At 45.7% G+C, this 20,218-nt stretch overlaps 1 protein-coding gene across 1 annotated transcript in view; it reads left to right on the top strand.

Moving 5' to 3' along the window:
* LOC121451515 (zinc finger protein 420-like) overlaps nt 1–12,537 on the top strand; it is a 74,080-nt gene extending 61,543 nt beyond the window's left edge. The window contains exon 9 of the mRNA XM_041657100.1: nt 11,619–12,537. Coding sequence (XP_041513034.1) covers nt 11,619–12,484 — 866 coding nt within the window. The 3' untranslated portion in view covers nt 12,485–12,537. The remainder of the gene's footprint in view (nt 1–11,618) is intronic.
* The last annotated feature ends 7,681 nt before the right edge of the window (nt 12,538–20,218 follow it).

Raw genomic sequence — 20,218 nt, 5'->3', positions numbered from 1 at the left:
GAAACCGGAAGCCAGGAGATTATAAAACATGATTCTTATGTATGGCTCCTGGCAGTAGCTAAACATGCTCTAGCCTCATTTCCTGTTTACATTCTATTTTTTTACTTATATATTTGCTTCAGATACTGGCATGTTCCTCCTCAAGAGTGAGGGGTTAAACCAGCAAGTGCAGAAACTTACCAGTCTGCAGCAAATACTCTTCCTTGGTTTTGTTGCTTTTTTTGTTTTTAAAACATTCTGTTAGGTAATTTGATAATGGAGTTTGTGTAACTAGTGGAAATTTCATATCATTTATTGTCAGAAAAAGTTAAAAATTTTTATTTATAGTCTCTCTATTAAGAATTATTAAGTCTTAAAACAGTTATCACTTGATCGTTTATAGCATTGGGCAAAGCTGCATGAGCTTAAACTTTGTCTCAAATTATGCTGATTTCATATTATATGGACGTCTATTTTTATGAATCATAACGATCACTTTTATAAAGATATACTCAACCAGTCTGCCTCCATCTTAGGCTTGGAAGCCATCTTATATTAAAGACAAACTAGGTTCATTCCTGTTTATGATTAAATTTGTTTCTCAAAGATTCAGCTATATATGCCCTGCCTTAACTACAAATGGCTCTGCACTGCTTGTTCCAGGAAACCACAACCAAGCCTTTGTTTCAAAAGGTAGTCGAATCTGTGGGATTAACAGTGTCGCGCACCTTTTAACCCAGCACTAGGAAGGCAGAGGCAGGCAGATCTCTGTGAGTTCATGGCCAGCCTGGTCTACATAGTAAGTTTCCAGAACAGCCAGGGCTATATAGAAAGACTCTATTTCGGGGGGTGCGGGGGGGGGGGGGGGGAGTCATCCGCCGGGCAGTGCTGGTGCACGCCTTTAATCCTAGCACTTGGGAGGCAGAGGCAGGCGAATCTCTGTGAGTTCGAGGCCAGCCTGGTCTATAAGAGCTAGTCCCAGGACAGGCTCCAAAGCTACAGAGCAACCCTGTCTCGTAAAACAAAAACAAACAAGTCTGATACTATTTTCATTTATAAATACATTTTAGCCGATGTAACCTTAGTTAGAAGATTCAGTGTAAATGCACAGCTGGGGTTGATTCTCCGCAAAAAGCCCTGCCTTAAATACTAGGAGCCAAGAACTTGTCCTTTACTGTCCCACAGGGTCTGAGAAGGTGGGACGAGCCGAGCCTCTGAGGCCCTGCGGTGATGATCGTCCAATCAAGCACTCAGACCGAAAGCAGGGGCGGGCTGAAGTCTGCGCCACCTGTTCGCCATCTTGGGTCCGGTCCAGATATTCCGTACTGCCCAGACGGCCCGGGAAGTTCTACACGTGGCCGCGTGAGGAACCACGATGAGGACCCTGGTGCCCCGGAGTCTGGAGATGGTGAGTCTGTGGCGGGTGGTCCCCAGCCCCGAGTCCGCACTCCCCCGGCTGGATCCGGGCTCCCCGCGCATCCTGTCGCCTCCCTGGTCCCCGCGCGGGGACTCTCCGCCCCTCTGGCCCGGAGCGTGTGTTGTGCCGGACTGGAAGGGAAGCGATAACCGTGCCTGGACCCGGCGCCTTGGCTCTTCATTGTCTATGTCCCTCAGCTTCTCATCTCTGTCCCCTGGCTCCCTCTCCGATTCCCGACAATGCACCAGGGTTTTAGGTGTTCAGCCTGGTGCCTAGATGGTCTCCCATCTGTCCCCGGGACCTCAGCTCGACTCTATCCCCCCAGGTACCTGGAACTCCATCTATTTGTGTCGTGAACTCCATCTCTTGGCTCTCAGTTTGGCAAAGCACCTCTGGCCTGGGCCTGGGCATGCCATGGGAGCCGGGGCCCTCCTGTGTGTTCCTGCGGCTGGATAGGTGTGCAGGGGACAGCAGAGGCCCTGTGCCCGCGGGTACTGGGACCCCCAGGACGGGCGCGGGGAGCATCGCTGAGCGCTGGTGTTATCCCTGGTGAGCAGATCACGATCACAAAAGCATGGAGTGGCTAGGCCTCTGGGGGTTGGTTTCGCCAGGCGCCTGCAGACCGCTAAACCAAAGGCGCTTTTGTCAGTCTCTTCTTCCTTCGGACCAGGACTTCCATTTTCCGTGTGTCACAGTGAACGTGGATGGGACGCCTTTTCCTTTATTTGGCAGTTGTGGTGAGCCTAGTACTCATGTAGAGAGGGCTAGCCTCAAACTCACAGAAATCTGCTTGCTTCTTCCTCTGCCTCCCCAGTGCTGGGATTAAAGGCACCACCACCCAGCTTTTGTTTAAGGTTTTAAAGAACTGAAATGTCAATTTATAAAATGCCTTTACTGATTTTCATTTTAAGAAATAGAGTGCGGAATTCCCTCTTTGGCATGCCGGTTTCCTCTCAGCACTTGTAATTTGTCTCTTTTTAAAACTGTTTTTATAGTTATATGTAGAGTGCAGGCATCCTGCTACTTGATGCATTTAATATCTGGTGCGAGTCTGTTAGAATTCAAACCGTCAAAAGCCGCTGGGCCCGGCTGTGGAAGCATACGCCTTTAATCCCAGCAGCACTCAGGACCTAGGGGCAGATGGATCTCTGTGAGTTCGAGGCCAGCCTGGTCTACAAGAGCTAGTTCCAGGACAGGCTCCAAAGCTACAGAGAAACTCTGCCTCGAAAAACAAAAACAAAAAGCCAGTGGAAGAGAGCACTCACGCAAAGTTGGTGAATGGATGGAGTTCTATGTTTTTCTCCTTTTTAACTACTTTACCACGGAAGTAGTTAAGCGCCATTCGATTTTAGATCCAGAGAGACTTGCATGTGCTCAGATGCCTTTGTTTCCAGAACTTTAGGTTTTTCTGTATTCAATAAACGGAGGTCCTCCGTACAAGGACCAACTTCTTTCAGGAAGGGGAAGGTTTCAGAGGACTTGGAGACTTCATTTGAGAAATCACAGGTATAGCTGTCTGTGTTGTAATCCTTCGGAAAACTCTATGTTTTCTGAAATCCTTACATTAACAGATTTGTGGATTGGTTTTTCTTTCTCCCATGAAACAAATCAAATGTCGCCTGCTATGAGACCGCCACAGAATAGAATGAACCCCCACTTTGTGTTCCAAAAGCTAAAGACTTGGGATGAAGAGAACTGTGTCGTTACAGGAGCGGGAGCAGGTATCATTTGAGGATGTAGCCATGAACTTCACCCGGGAGGAGTGGCAGGATCTGGATGCTGCCCAGAGGACCCTCTACAGGGACGTTATGCTGGAGACCTACAGCAGCCTGGTGTCCTTGGGTGAGTCAGACTCCTCTAGAACCTCCAGAAGCAATTCTTTCTTTTTTTTTAGTTGATTAAGGTAGGAATCACTGCTAATTTAACACCAATCCAGTGCACATTTCCAAGTGTTTGGGAGCAGTGGGGTTTGCAGCACCTTAGGTCATCTGTGATGGTCAGACGAATGGATGTAAGAGAGACGTTTATCAGCCCGGCTTTACTTTTTTCTATTGTGAACATTTTAATTTATCTGATAAATGTTTTGAAGAATTTAATTGCTTTTGATCTTGTTTGCTGTTCTGTAGAATATAAGTTCCTCCTCACTTCCACAGACATCCCACTAAAAACCACTCGCTGCTTTTCCAACCCCAGCATGCATTTTCCATACTCAAGAGTTAACACTGTTTTTTTTTTTTTTGTTAACACTGTTTTTATCTCTATTTCTTGGCTGTCATCTTTATTTCGGAGTTTGGGTAGCATAAAGGTGTGTGTGTGTGTGTGTGTGTGCGCGCGCGCGCACATGCACATGTGTGCCTATACATTTCACTTATATCTTTGACTTTTCTGGGAAGCATATGGAGGTCTTCCTACCGTCGGGGTGTTCAATGTCCTTATATGTTATGGAAATTAATGTCATGTTAAATGAGTTGTCTAGCAGTATTTTCTTATTCTGTAAGTTGATTTCTTCTAATAAAACTTTTCTGTATAGATGATTTGGAGATTGATGCTCTCCCGTGTGTTGACTCATGTTTCTGTTCTCCACATGTATTAAAACACTGATGCTGCTCATACATTCTAGGAGCTTCATGGCTTTCAACTCTCATATCTAACTTTGGACTCAGTTTTAGGTGACTTCTATGGTGACAATGTAGCATCCTTTACCTCTCTCTTCTTATCTTGTGGATGCCCTGTGTCTTAGCTCAAAATTGACACAAGAGAACTTCCCTTGTGAATATGAGATCTTAGACTTGTTGAAACCAGCCGGTGATGGTTAGTGGTCCATTGCACCAACAAAAACCGGAGACAGGCATTTTAAAAGGAGGCACAGTGTGCTTTTGCTTGTGGTTTCGTTTCCAGTTGATTTAGAGTTCCAAATGCATCTTTATTTAAAAATCTGAACTAAAATTTGGCATTTTCCACTAACTAGGGGAGCAAAGATCTGCACAGGCTCATACTCTTTTGCTTGGCCGCTGTTCTTGTGTGGGCTCGTGGCAGCTGGGCCCTTTTGTATGGGCTCGTGGCAGCTGGGCCCTTTTGTGCGGGCTCATGCCAGCTGGGCCCTTTTGTGCGGGCTCGTGGCAGCTGGGCCCTTTTGTGCGGGCTTGTGGCAATTGGGCCCTCTTGACAGCTCTGACAGCAGCTATCGCTAAGCTGTCCTAATTTCTGCTTTCTGACTCCTGTTGGCCACAACGTCAAGAAGAGATGAGCCAGGGATAGCCGGGAGGGGTTTGGCGGCATGGTGGCTTCTGAAGTTTTCTGGCTGCCTACTTATGTGCAGTTTTTAGAGAGGACAGTCTACCTTATCTGGCCAGAAATATGTCTCAGAAAGGAATGCAGGGTTGCATTCCGTGTTAAGAAACGGCAGAAGGAAAGATGGGGAGGAGCTGGGCCTTTGGTGAGGAAGAACATCGTGCTATCAGATATGTGTATCTAGAGACCTCAGCTCCATATCAGGAAATATTGTTGAAAAAACACATCTCTGTCCTGTTCAGGGCCTTAGAGGAAAATATTTCATGCGTTCTTCATTGCTTATGCTGGAGGCTACGGATTTATTGGTCGTATGTAATCATTACTCTGTGGAGACAGTCATGCCTAACATATGAGGGTTTATGTGAAGATAGGGTATTATTATTAATTTGTTTGTTTTTTGGACAGGATTCCTCTGTGTAGCCATGGCTGTCCTGGAACTCACTCTGTAGACCAGGCTGGCCTCGAACTCAGAGATCTGCCTGCCTCTTGGGTGCTGAGATTAAAGGTGTGCACCACCACCATATTTTTTAAACTGCCCTTTCTGCATCTATTGTGACATTCCTGTGGTTTATTGTTCGATGTTTAAATGTGACAATTTAAACTTGTGAGTTCCCGAATGGGCATTTGGTACTGTAGGATAGCCACCAGAGAAGACAGCTTGGGCATGGGCGTAAGCCAATAAATAGAAAGTCTTTATTTCCAGGCCTGGCAACTACACGGGGTGTTCAGGATCCCAGTGAAGCACCAGGCCTTTCTCAGTGGGAGCTTTTAAGACACAGATTACATCCTGGGTTGGCAAGAACAGTAGCCGGAAGCAGGACTGCAGAAACCAGAAGGCAAGGTTGGTACGTTTAGAGACTGTCCCAGAACTATGGGCTCCGATGGGTTAGACCTTTGTTTTAGTTTTGGCCAGTGGAACTGTGTACATGCTGTGTGTTATGACCTGAGGGTGCCTCCATTATGGAGTCAGTTGTGCTGGTCTGGGGCCTGTTACAGTGGGATCCCCAGGAGCTATCACACGGGATCCTTTTTATAAGCTTCTTATTTTCTTTTGTTTGTTGGTGGTGGCTTTCGGGGAGGGTTTTGTTTTGTTTTGTCTTATTTTGTTTTTCGAGACAGGGTTTCTCTGTGTAACAGCTCTGGATAGCCTGAAACTTGCTCTGTAGACCAGGCTGGCCTTAAACACAGAGGTTCACCTGCTTCTGCCTCCCAAGCACTGGGATTAAGGAACATGCCACAACACTTGGCCGTGTATAATCTTTTTATGTGTTTGTTTTCTAGTTTTGTTGAAAATTTTTGCACCTGTGTTCACTAGGAATACACACCTGTAATTTGGTTGCTGTGTTCCTGTGTAGCTTGGACAACATTGTAGAGCCCAGGTGGTCACAACAGGAGCTTGGCCGCTCCTCCAGGAGGTCTTCAGTGCGCAGCATCGTACACTGTCCTCTGGAACAGCTAGGATTGTGTTTATCTCAGAGTTTTACTGTAGTGTGGCAGACGTGGAGTCGCTGTTGGTCAGATCCGTTATGCTTCCTTTGAACTCTCTAGACCTGAGTGTGCTAATCTACCCCAAGATGTAAAACTTTCTCACTGAATCAATATTATAATGTCTTTTCCCTTCTCCTCTGGAATACTCATCAGAATTATTTTCCTTTGCATCAGTGGGAGGGAGTTGAGCAGGTGGTATATTACATGCCCTGTGTATCTACATGGAGGTCACAGGATACGCGTAGGTTTGGGTCCTTGTGTCCCACTTTGAGATGGTGTTTCTTGTTGGTTTTGTGCTGCGTATGTCAATCTAGGTGGCCGTGAGCTTGCTGGGGATTCTCTTGTCTCCATCTCCTGTCGTCCACAGGGGCACCAGGGACGATGAGTGTGTGAAGTCTCCAGTTTTGGTCATTGTTGGTTTTTCTGTGTTTATGTTTTGTTTTGTGTTTATACTGTGTATCTGAAATCAGGTCCTCATGCTGCACAGTCCTTTTACCCACTGAGTCCTCTCCCCAGCCTCTGATGTGCTTCCCAATCACTTTGGAATCTTAGAATTTTACTCCCCAATCCCTGTTCATCAATTGAGTTCTTCTGTAAAGCTTTGACTAGTTCTCCCCCCACACACAAAATATATTTAATAAACTTGTTATATAAAATCAAACGCAAATGCTTATTAATAATTCAAAGTGACTTCTAGCCAGGAGTGCTTGCATTTAGGAAAACTGAAACATTTGCATATTCATAACCACACAGAGACTTAATGTTAATTCTAAATGCTTGGCTGATGGCTCAGGCTTGTTACCAACTAGGTCTTACAACTGAACTCCTATTTCTTGTCTAAGATCTACCATGTGGTTGATGGCTTGTTACCTCACTTTCTACACGTCCTGCTTCCTCTGCGTCTGGCTGAAGGTAGTATTCCAGTCAACAAAGAAAGAGAGCATCTCTCCCACCAGCCTGTAACCACCGATCATAGCACCATTTGTGAACCGGAGCTGGCTGCTGTCTTGTGGACCTGTCTCGGCATCCTGGCTTCATTCCTCTATTGCTCCACACTTACAGGGCACTGTCTGAACAAACCTGAGTTGATCTTCAAGCTGGAGCAAGGACTTGGGCCATGTACTGCAGCGGAAGCCTCGGACAGGAGCCTCCCAGGTCAGTGACTGCGTGGCGAGCATGGAAGGAAACTCATTAGTCTCTGGCCCGCTTGGGCTTTTGTGCTGACTTTATCTAAAGCCACTCCTGAGGACTAAGTCTCATAAATAAACGTCGGCATGAAGAAAGTGCTCGATATTAACTTGTAAACCAGAACGCCTCTAAGATGAGGGGAGAAATTCATACATGTGCTTCAATAGCAGCCCTTAATGCAAGTCATCTCAGGCTTCCAATCAGGGCTGACACGAGCTAACTAAATTCTTAGAAACACCTGCGTTTGTTTGCTAATGAAAACACAGACTGTACAGATAGAAAGTGATATCTGAAGCAAACTAAATGCAAGGAAAATCAAAACTAGGTTTTCTTATAAAAGCTGAAGCATATGGAAAGCCAAAGGAAGTCTGTTTATTATGAAACTATGAACTATTCATTATGAAGAGATATCAAATATAAATATATATTCCCTGAACATTTGTGAGCCAATGTTCTTATAAATGACGTGCCCCAAAGTGTCAGTTCTGTTAGTTAATGTCAGTACCCACTCTTGAGGGGATAGACTAAACAGACAAACCGGAAGTCACATGGGTAAACCTCTGTTTCATGCTCGAAGCAAAGCATTTCCTTTAGTATAAGCAAGAACCAGGGTGCTCATTTTTTCTTCCTTGTTAAAATAAGGTTTAAACTGGGTGTGCTGGCATACAGCTTTCCTCTCAGTGCTCTGAGCTTGAGGCTAGCCTCCTCCACAGCAACTTTACATAGTGAGACCCTGTCTAAAACCTATGGCAGAATTGCCTAGAAGCTCATGGGCCAGCTAGCCTGGGGTCTGCAGTACAGAAGAAACAAGGAGAACCTGGCTCGATGAGGTAGAGAACGAACTCTGGAAAATTGTCCTCTGACTTCCAATCGTGTGTGTGTGTGTGTGTGTGTGTGTGTGTGTGTGTGTGTGTGTGTGTATACATGCCTATATTCACCCCATATAATGATGATTTTAAAAATTAAAAGCATACACACTATAGTCAATAATGTCCAGTTGTTCATTCACTCAGGAAGTTTTTCTTTTTTTTTTTTTAAATGAAATATAAAACTGCTGTCTGTGGTAAGTTTCCTTTGCCTGTCTATACACATGATGGAGATAAATAAGGACAAAGCAGATAAACCTGTAGGCCCATGTTTACTGAGCAGTTACTCATGATAACCATGGTATGATATTGCCCCATCTGCTCATCACTGAACTCAGAGAAGGCTGTACATAAAAAGTGTATCACTCAGCCTTCAATAAGAATCATTGGCCAGGTGATGGTTAATCCCAGCACTTGGGACAGAGAGACAGGCGGAGCTCTGTGAGTTCGAGGCCAGCCTGGTCTACAGAGTGAGTTTCAGGACAGCCACAGCTACACAGAGAAACCCTGTCTCAGGCCTTGGTCTTACAGAAACAGGGATGGAAGTGAAATAAGTTAGAACTGAAATAGAAAATATCTCCTTTGTATTATGTACTGAATACAGAACTGAAGTCAAGAGTAAAACTGGGTGGATTCAGTAGGGGTAATGAACCAGCTCAGGGGAAGATGGGAGAGGGCCTTGTCCTATAAGATGTGGTAAGTAACTTTATAGTTTGCATTTGAGGTGTCATGGTGTTTGCCTTTACTCCCAGCACTTGGGGGGCAGAGGCAGGTGACCACTCTGGTCTACATAGCAAGTCCCAGGCCAGCTGGAGTGACCAAGTGAGTCCTGGTCTCCAGTGTACACACGTTTTTCATTCAGAATTGTCAGCTATGCACAGAAAAATGCACTGCCGTGATAAACTCTGGTCGCTATTTAGTTTTCATGAAGGTGTTTTTTGTTGTTTTAGAAGGTGAAGAAGAGGTGTAAAACATGCATCAAAGAGAGAATTTGGGAAAGGTGTCTTCTGCTTCTGAGGAAGATGCTTTGCCTCACAAACCCCACGGAGTGTTCTATTGCTTTTACCCAGTGCGAAGTAAACCTTTTAAATACATATATTTAGCAATCTTTTCCCTAACATGTATTCCTGCTTAGGAGAGAAAACATTTGGCTATGCTTACATCTTATATATAACTATTTAAAAGTAAATCTCTTTTACCCATGAAAGAGGTGTGCCATAGATGATATTATACGTATAGTTAGTATCATAGAGGATTGGAGCAACCAGGACCTAGCAAGGGAAAAATCATTGTTGGGACCTACAGCGGAGAAAGAGGTGAGTAGCTTCTCTTTGTGCTTCCCCAGAAGAAAACACAACAGTAAAAGACGTGACCCAGCATGTAGTGTGTGCTAGTCCCATTTGTTACACAGATCCGTGAAGCACTAATCTTTACACTCATTACTATTCTATAATTTCTAGGAGGGAAAAGTCCACTTTATGTTAGATTTGCATAAAAAGACTATAATGTGATTCACGGATAGGGATGTTTTTCATCTGATTTCAGATCTTCCTATATTGACTATCCAGAATGTGACCAGCCAGGAAAATCATAAGGTGCATTTGTGGGAAGTTGAAACTCTCCAAACCAAGGCATCAAGTGAGAAGATTGTAAGTAAAGCATTAAATTTGGGCAATTCATCAAATCTGACCATAAAGAGGGAAACCTATTATCCCTAAGAATTTGATGTGAAGCTGGCAAGAAGGCACAGTTATTACCGTGCCGCCTTGTGAGCATGAGGACCTAAGTTTGCTCTCCAGCACCCAAGGAAAAAGTTGTGAGTGGCAGCGGGAAGTTCTTATCCCAGTGTTCAGGAGACTGGGAAAGAAGGCCGTCCAGGACGTCCTGGACATCTTAACTAAGTCAGCAAGCCCCACCTTTAATGAGAGACATGAGAGACCCTTTCTCAAAAACAAAGGTGGACAATCAGCCTCTGGTCCCCACCTGGAAGCACACAGGCGGACACACATGCATAGACATATGTACTCATGCACACCTGCACACAGGCAGACACACATGCATAGACATATGTACTCATGCACACCTGCACACAGGCGGACACACATGCATAGACATATGTACTCATGCACACCTGCACACAGGCGGACACACATGCATAGACATATGTACTCATGCACACCTGCACACAGGTGGACACACATGCATAGACATATATGTACTCATCTTCCTGACACTCTCAGACACTTAGCCCAGGCAAGAATGTACCATTTCTCGATATTTAGCTTCTTAATTACAGGGAGGAGAATAACTCAATTTTTCATGCAGTCGGCAAACCTTTTGCATCCTGCATATCTTGTCCATAACAACAATGATCTTTAGTATGTTTGACCAGGAATATCATTCTAAGCTAACGCAGTGTGATACATAAAGAAGTTTCATTTAAAGATACCTGTAGTAAATTCAGTAAATATTGAAAAGTCATTTAAGTGACACTTGTATATGTAGCACAAAACATAGATCACGTGAAGTTGTTCAGCCACTACTAATAAATACACTTGGGATTCTGTGCTGTATAAATCAATTCAATACATGGCAAAACGCACATGTGTGAGAAATCAGACCTCACAGAACCTCAAGAACAGAGGCCAGAACAAAGGCCTCTTTGTAGGTATAAGAAATATAACAAATTCTTTATTTCAAGGCTGGAGAGATGGCTCAGAGGTTAAGAGCATTGCCTGCTCTTCCAAAGGTCCTGAGTTCAATTCCCAGCAACCACATGGTGGCTCACAACCATCTGTAATGGGGTCTGGTGCCCTCTTCTGGCCTGCAAGCATACACACAGACAGAATATTGTATACATAATAAATAAATAAATATTTTTTTAAAAAAAATTCTTTATTTCAAGGCAGAGCTAAAGAAGGAGCAGAAGACCCATCCAGGGTCAAAGTCCTGTGGAACTGAAGTGAATAGGAAGACATTTCGCCAGAAATCACAGGGCACCAGGAGTCAAACGTCTCAGACCCGTAGGAAAATCGTCCGTTATGTGTCAACTCGCAGTGAAGCTCAGGGGCTTCGTAAGAGTGGGGAAGGCAGGGAAGCTTCCTTCCAGAGCCCACATGCTACCGTATGTCAGGAAGCGCCTACGGGTGTGCAGCGTTGTGAACGTACGGACTGCAGAGAGGCTTCCGTCTGCAGCTCAGAACATCAGAGAATTCATCCAAGCAAGAAGCCCTATGAATGTACAGCATGTGGGAAGGCTTTCTCCTTCAGGTCATACCTCACCCAACATCAGAAAATCCACACAGGCAAGAAGGCCTTTGCGTGTTCAGAGTGTGGGAGGGCCTTCTACACTAAGGGGAAACTTACTGCCCATCAGCTAATCCATACAGAGGAGAAGCCCTACGAGTGTACAAAATGTGGGAAGGCTTTCTCCCTCAAGACGTACCTCACTCAACATCAGAAAATCCACACAGGCAAGAAGCCTTATGAGTGTGCAGAGTGCGGGAGAGCCTTCTACCGATTAACACACCTCACGTTACATCAGAGAACTCATACGGGGGAGAAGCCCTATGCTTGTACAAAATGCCAGAAAGCTTTCTACTGCCAGTCCCAGCTTAAGCTACACCAGCGAACTCATACGGGGGAGAGGCCTTTTAAGTGCATGGAATGTGGAAGACCTTTCTACTATAAGTCACACCTAACTCGACATCAGAGAATTCACAGCAATGAGAAGAAGCCCTTTGAATGTGCAGAATGTGAGAGAGCCTTCTACTGCAAGTCGGATCTCACTGCACATCAGAGGTCTCACACGGGTGAGAAGCCCTATGCATGTATGGAGTGTAGGAAATCATTCCACCAGAAGTCCACACTCCTCCTACATCAGAGGACTCACATAGGCGAGAAGTCGTATGCGTGCTCAGACTGTGGCAAAGTTTTCTACTGCAAGTCACATCTCACTCTCCATCAGACCATACATACAGATACACGCCCCTATGTGTGCACAGAGTGTGGCAAATATTTCTACTATAAGTCACTACTCATTGTACATGGACGGATTCACACAGGCGATAAGCCCTATAAATGTGGAGAATGTGGGAAAGCCTTCTCCCGCAAGCCACACCTCACTCGACATCAAAGTACTCACACAGGTCAGAGTGATCTGAATGCAAATCAGGTGGGACCGCTTTCTGCTGCTAGTCACACCAGGGAGCACACGCATGTGGCAGGCGTTCTGAAGGAAAAGAATGCAGGATAGCTCTCAACTTCATGTCACAAGTGACAGTGGGCGGCTCAGATGAGGAGCCCCAAGGAGGGAACTGTATACCTCGAGTCACAGCGAAGAATAAACGGGAATGACCATCCTATGGCGGGAAAAGTGCAAGGGGCTTGGTGCAAGTCACGGTTCTGCGGCATCAGGAGGTGCAGTCAGCCCAGAAGCCCTGTGACCGTGTGGAGTGAAGCTCAGCGTTCTCTACGTCACCACTCATGCGCATTAGCACTCTCTCACACAGAGCTACAAGAAGCTTTACCCGTGCAAAGAAAGTCATTCCCCATTCGTACCTACCTCAGCACAAGAGGTCACATGGATGAGAATGTAAGTTTTGGCATTTTTAAATTATTTATTGAAAACTGAAACTTGGGGATAAATATTAAGGAATAAATGTGAGAAATTCACAGAGTAACTGAGAATCCACCTTCTCTACTTCCTCAATCTGAGAGCATGCAACCCCTTGGCCCCGCCTCTTTCTTCACTGTGTGCCTCTCTTTCTCCTCTTAGTTGGCCAGAGAACTCGATGGCCCATTCTGGTCGGCTGATTGTGAACTTTGTCCCCTAAGCCGAGATCAACTCCACTGGTGGTGGTCTGGAGCGATTAACACCAGCAGATCTCCCCCAGCGCAGAAAACCCTAGTAGACCCATTAGCCCTCACCAGACGACAGAAGGCCCGCGAGTCAGAAGACTGATGGTTATAACAACTATGAAAATGTATCCGACACCTACATGATCAGGACTTCTGCCTGGGGGAGTTCTGTAAGAAAATCCATACATGATAAAAACCTAGGAATTTAAGGAATGTAAGAAAATTTTATGATACAGGAGCCAAGATGGCCATGGTGCTCATGACGCCTGCAGGGGGCAGTCGAGTCTCCTGAATCCCTCTCCCCCACAGCAGACTGCCACTGGCAACAGATGAGAGATGCTTTAACCCAATCAGTGCCCTCCTCCCTCCCCATCACCCCTGCAGTCAGCATGGAGGAGCTGCCACCACCACCACCACTGCCAAAACCTAATCCCAAACCTGAGTACTGCCCTACAGCGAGGAACTTAGAGAGGAGCATCAGAGAGAATGGCTGTACCTTCACCAGGTGTGTCCTGGCACTTCTGTAATTTCTGATATCAGAATCTTTTTAAAATATTTGAAGATTCGTTCAAGATGGTGGTAGTCCCCGACACTGGTAGTACCACAAAGCATCTTGTGGGTGGGTCCCTGGTCACTCTCTTGGGACTTGACCCTCAGCACGGAGCCACCATTGCTCCTGAGCTGCCCAAGGGCTGCAGGCAAGACGGTCATACTCAATGAGACTTTGCCAAGGGCGGAGCCATGTGCAGTGGCCTGGAGCTCTATCAGGTCCTGCCCTGGACACCCTACCCAGCTGAAAGATCACCCTGACCCGGCAACAGCAGGATATCTGAGAGGAGCCTCAGCAATAGTTCAGTGTTTGTTCTGCTTCAGAAACCAGAGATCTTGAGCCAGACCAGCGACTCATTGCAATAAGTATGTGCATGTAAAGCTATTTGGACAAAAAATAATACACTGTGTGACATGCTGCAGTTTGCTATGCCACTTCTATAAATAAGCATCCAAGAGAGGCAGGGAGGACAGTGGAAGGGAGCGGCCCGTGAAGAGAGACAGAGCTAGAGCCACGGGTGGCGACAGGTGTGGGAGTGCAGCAACAGGACGGGGAGCATGCCATGGTCAAGTAGGGGAAGCAGCCTGCAGCGCATGCGAGCTCTGGTCCCAAAGACGCTCCCCAGCCTCCAGGGTCACCCTCGCTCCTAGCAACATCAGGATGTCCATGGAGATTGGTTCATTTCCTGGACTGGGCCTTCTCACAAATCCTCCATGGTCTGTGCTACCGCCAGAGGTCATGTTGCTATATGAGGCCTGTGCTACAGCTGCAGCCAGTGGTGCCTGTGGTCTGGACTGCTTGTGCAGGCTGTGTTAATGCCTTTAGACTGTTGCTACCAGATACCATAGGGTGGCTGTGGCCTTTGCTCAGTGTGGGGGCCATGTTGGCATCAGTGGTCTGTATTTCTGCCGGAGTCCACTGTTGATGTCCATGGTTCATGCTGCCATCAGAGGTCATGTTGGCCTCCATGGTCAGTGCTGCCACCAGAGACTGCTGATTTTCTTGGTCCATAGGACAAGTGGATGTCTATGGAATGGGTTGCTGCCTGAGGCCATGTTGATGTTTGTAGTCATTGTTGCCACCAGATGTCAGTGGTCTGAGCTCTTGCTGGAGGTCATGTTTGTCTATAGTCTGCCCCACCACAGGGGATGGTGTAGCTATCCATGGTCCATGTTGTCTGCCCCACCACAGGGGACGGTATAGCTATCCATGGTCCATGTTGTCTGCTCCACCACAGGGGACGGTGTAGCTATCCATGGTCTGTGTTACCACCAGAGGCCATGCTGCTGCTGAGGGTCATGTTGGTGCTTGTGATCAGGGCTGCCAAGGAGACCTTGATGTCTGTGGTCTCTGATGTCATTGGAGGCAATGGTGATGTCTGTGGAGGTCTGTGCAGCCACCAGAGACCATGATGAGGTCCGTGGTCTATGCTGTCTTCAGAGACCATGTTGAGGTCCATCTTCTATTATTCACAGAGTCCATGTCGACGTCCGTGGTCAGTGCAGCCTTGGGAAACCATGTAGAAGTCCATGATCCAGGCTGCTGTTGGTTGTTGTGGACAAGGGAGCATCTGTTGCAATGGTATCAATGACTCCAGCCAGACTCAAATTGAGAATGAGAGACAGTGAAGACTCCTGCAACAACCTACACACACACACACACACACACACACACACACACACACACACACCAAGAGAAAAGAGCAGTCTAGACAGGAAGCCATTGGGGAAATACTTAAAAATTGTGATAAAGATGCTGAAGTAGCTCTTCACAGTTGCTGGCTTCTGGTAGGGGATGGGAAAGAACTCAGCTATCTTTAAGGGGCTGGCCCCTGGGGGTTTTACCACGCTCTAATGAGTATATGGCAATCTGAATTGTACTTGGTGTTTTTGGGGACAGGGCACAAGGGTGAGAGGTAGGACCTGGGAGGAATGGGGAGTGTGACCAGGATACGTTGTATGAAATTCCCAAATAATAAAAATATTATGCTGGAAAAATATCTCTATTATAAAAACAGAAAAGACTCTGCTTTTCTATCTTATGAAATCGCAATGTCTGTGTATATGAGTGAATGGGCAACCCCGTGAATGTGAAGAACACAGAAAAGGCTGCTCAGGCAATTTTGTGTCACTTCGCCTCTGAAATCTCACTCGGTTGAAGGATCCCTTGAGAGTAATGAACACCCGAAAGCTCTGCTCTGAGAGGGTACACAGGCCAGCCTTCACGTTACCTCTTACAAGTGAGAGACCATGCCGGGGAATACTTAGCCATGTAGTGACACATGCTTTCATTGCTAATCAATTCATGTCCTGGTGCTGCAGCTTTATTAAGATACCAGTGCTGAATGCTAGTCTCAGTGAGACAGTAAAATGCCGAGCAGTGAAACAAACGGCTGGGTGTGGTAGCGCACGCCTTTAGCCCCCCCCCCCCCCCCCCCCCCCCCCCCCGCAGACACAGTAGCGCATGCCATTAGCCCCCACGGAGACAGGCACCTGTGAGTCTGAGGCCAGCCAGGGCGAGACGGTAAGAACAGTCAGCAGAGCATTCTACCATACACATGTCTTGTCACATGTCAGCCATACGAGCTGGGAAAAGCACGAATGTAAAGAGGACCAAAGCTGTCTTCACTGAACGCGGAAGACCAGAACTTCAACAGCAGCGAGAGGCATAGTGAAGGAAAATATGAAGCCATAATTCACCTGCTTCCTTATCAGACATTTGTAATGAAATCTTGCAGACATGAGGACTATGCTATTAAAAAGGATTTTAGTTTCACTTACATCATTGGACATCAAATTACTTTTAAAAATTCAGGCTGTTGATTAATCTCAGTGGTCAACTTGATCCACTCTAGAATAGCCTAAGTGATGATCCTTTGAGGAAACCCGTGGGGGAATATTTTTATTATATTAGTTATTATGGGAATGCATACCCACCATTGATGGTGCCTTGATCTGGGCTAGAGTCCAGGGCTGTATACAGAGACAAAAACTGACCAAGGCAAGCATTGCTCTTTGCTTCATGACTCTGGATACAGTATTACAAGCTGCTTCAAGCTCTCATTGTCCTGACTTAAACCAGTAACAGATTCATTTCTTTGATGTAGGAAATTTCAAGACAATATGACATTGCATCTGTAGCATGGCTTATGCCCCGAAATAATTACACGGAAACTGTATTCTTTTAAACACTGCCTGGCCCATTAGTTCCAGCCTCTTATTGGCTGTGTCCTGCAGAATGTCTCACAGACTCTTTCGTGAGTCAGGAACCCCGAAAGACCATCTCACCTTTAGGCAAGTTTAGCAGTCCTCTCTCTGCGGGTTCTTTGTGTCCAGTTTATGCATCAGTCCAGGCAAGAGCAGTTTCTTGCCCAAATGGCTATCAAGCTCCATAAGGATCCTCTTTGATGCCCATCTTCCTCTTGAAGTAGCTGGTGCTGCCAGGAGCAGACGTGTCTCCTTATCATGAAAAGCCCTAAGTTGTTAAAACATTTAAAATGCCATATTCTGCAGTCTTTGAAAGATATGAAGAATGTCTATCTAACTGAAATGTATCTCTATATATCTAGAAAATCTAACTAACATGACTACAAGCTTTACTATTATCGATAAGTATCCACTAGCAACCTATATTTCCTATTATACATTACATTTTAAATTAATTACACAATCACAATACCTTAATCAATATCAGAAATACATATACATGTAACAAAATTGACCTTAAAATTCATACCAATGCAAATTATTCATACCTATATCATTTCCCCCTTTAAATGTAAAAGAACATTTATAAACAATATTTTGGGAACATGGGCACAGTTTTTTCTCTCCAAACTGCTTCCTGCTGAATGGAGGCGCTGTTAATCAGATCATTTAGGGTGTAACCTGTGTGCCAGGTTTATCTCAGTTGGCAGTTGAGTGAAGTAATTTTTTGAGGGTGTTCACAGCAACTTTTCGGGAGGTCGTGATCTATCATACCATATTGGGATAGAATTAATCCACAGGGTCTGGTCCTCTGTGAAAACAAAAGAAGACCCGCTCCAAAGCATCATATCCTTATACCCAAATTTTGAAATCATAATACTCTTATATCCATTCTGGTTTAGCTTGGCAGCGCATGTAATGAAATGTCTCTCTGTACTTAGCTCCTTCATAGTCAAAAATTTTAAAGAAAACACAATGTACATAATAATCCAGACTCTCTGTGAATTTTCTATTTTTACGTGGCTTATTTTTCTTTATTTCTTTTAATCTATAAGTATCTGTACTCTGTCTCTTTAAAGATTTTACCCCTTTTTTTTAAACCATTAACTTTATTCTCTATATTCTTTTTCTTCTCTCTCTCAAGCCTATGTACATTCATCCAACACTGTGATCCATTTATAGGTCTTCTATGTCTGAAATCTGTTTTATTGTGAATCTGTAATTTTTTTACTATCCAGGAGCACTTTGTTTTGCGCCTTTAAATCACTAAGTGCTTAAGAATCTAAGCTGTGACATTCTTAGGTCAAAAACAGGTACTGCCTGCTGGCCCTGCCCAATCTAACATGGCGGAGCCGCTCATGCCTCTGATCCTTGCACATTGCACCAGTAGTGTGGTGGAGCTGCTTGTGCCTCTGAGCCACAGCACACAATGACTTCCTTTTAGGCACACAGCAGTCTAGTTGCCATCAAACAAATCATAGCACTTTACTCCAAATGCTCCATTCAAAAGCTCTGTCTCCCACAGGAGCCAGACAGAGATCGCAATGGCGGCACAGCCCAGAAAGCCGGCATTTTAAAACAGCCAGTTTTTTCCTGCTGCCGAGTCAGGAAAATTTCAAAATGGAGGACGTACCATTTTGTGCTAGCTCTGGGGCCGCCAGGTAGGAGCGGCACTCAGCAGTTTAATTCTGAGACTGAGCGTGCAGCACAGAAATTATTTTCATCCAAGTTACAGCCAAATCTGACACAGTCTGCACACAGTGTGCACACTGCACAGTCTGAAAACACGTCTCTGTATGGCGGCAGGAATCCGCCATGCTCTTCCGCCTGCCTAAGCCTGATCCGGCCATCTGCCCAGGTGCAGGCAGGGAGCACTGAGCCATCAGCATGGTCTCAGAGCACTCTCCTTCCAATCCCAAGCGGGAACACAAACATCCAGTCCCATAAAATCCATTGAAATGCTTTAAAGCCAGAGTTCACGCTGGCAGCACAGCCCCAGGAAGCCGCGCTTTAAAATGACGCAGCGTTTTTTCTGCTGCTGATGCTGAATCAGGAAATCTCTCTACAGCACGCCACCAACTAACAGCCAAAAGCTGTGTTAAACTCTGTTTTTTTCTCTGATTAAAATTAAGCTCTCTCAGGTTTTACGTGGCGTTCATTACCACGCTGGGCGCCACTCTGTTGTGAGGAGCTGCGGCCGGCCGCTTCCCTGCCGCCCTAGCTCCCAGCCGCCAGCTAGCTCTAGCTTATGCCCTGAAATAATTACACGGAAACTGTATTCTTTTAAACACTGCCTGGCCCATTAGTTCCAGCCTCTTATTGGCTAGCTCTTACATATTGACCTAACCCATTTCTAATATCCCTGTAACACCACGAGGTGTCTTACCAGGGAAGATCTTAACCTGTGCCTGTGTCCGGTAGGAGAATCATGGCGACTCCTTGATTCAGATTCTTTCTCCCAGCATTCTGTTCTGTTTACTCCGCCTACCTAACTTTATGTCCTACCTAACTTTAAAGGGCCAAGGCAGTTTCTTTATTTAACCAATGAAACAACAGATGGAAAGATGACCCTCCTCCATCATCACTTAACCTATATAAGCTGACACAGTAATAAACTGAGTTCCTGCTTTTACTTGACTCCCTATTGCGTCTGATTGTCCTGTGTCGTGGGGCTGCAGAAAGGGCAGAGAGTGCATTCACCTTTCCTTGGGGAATATGGCTAAGGAGGCCTGACAACTGGTGCCCAATGTGGGGCTCGGCTGGTCCCAGGGCTAAGCGGACAATCAAGGTGAGTGGGCCCAGCACTTAGGGTGCTGGGATATATGCTACTCTTCCTAGGCCTGGAATTGTCAGACCACAGTGCAATCCAGGCATGGGAGGATATAATTACCCTGGCCCCCTGGGTACCCATCGGGAATCTTTTCTCGTGGAAGACTTGAAACCGGGTGGAGACTCTGGCCAGAGAAAGGGAAAAGCACTTTGATATACCCCCACCATTGGGGTTCTATCCACCTATTACGGCCCGTAAGGCATGTGTTCATCCCACTGCTCTGCCTCCCCCAACAGAGCGTAAGGAAAAGGCTAGAGACGGGGAAAGGTCTAAAGAATCTGAAAATAACCAACTGGCTAGAAGGGTGGGGGAGGAGACAGGTGAGGAGCAGGAAAAGGTCAAAGATCAGGAGAGGTCTGAAGAATCCAAAGCAACCAAAAGAACGGGAAGTCAAGATGTAAAAAATAAATAAGTAAAATAATAATAATAAAAACAAATGCTTCCATTGGGATCAACCTACCCCTGGACCCAGGAATACCACTCTTGGGAATATACCCAAGAGAGGCCTTATCATACAACAAAAGTATATGCTCTACTATGTTC

This window comes from Microtus oregoni, unplaced genomic scaffold (genome assembly GCF_018167655.1).
Source record: "Microtus oregoni isolate MIOR12 unplaced genomic scaffold, Mior012 000008F_ref0000371, whole genome shotgun sequence".
Lineage (NCBI taxonomy): Eukaryota > Metazoa > Chordata > Mammalia > Rodentia > Cricetidae > Microtus > Microtus oregoni.
This window is presented reverse-complemented; position numbering and strand designations above follow the sequence as displayed.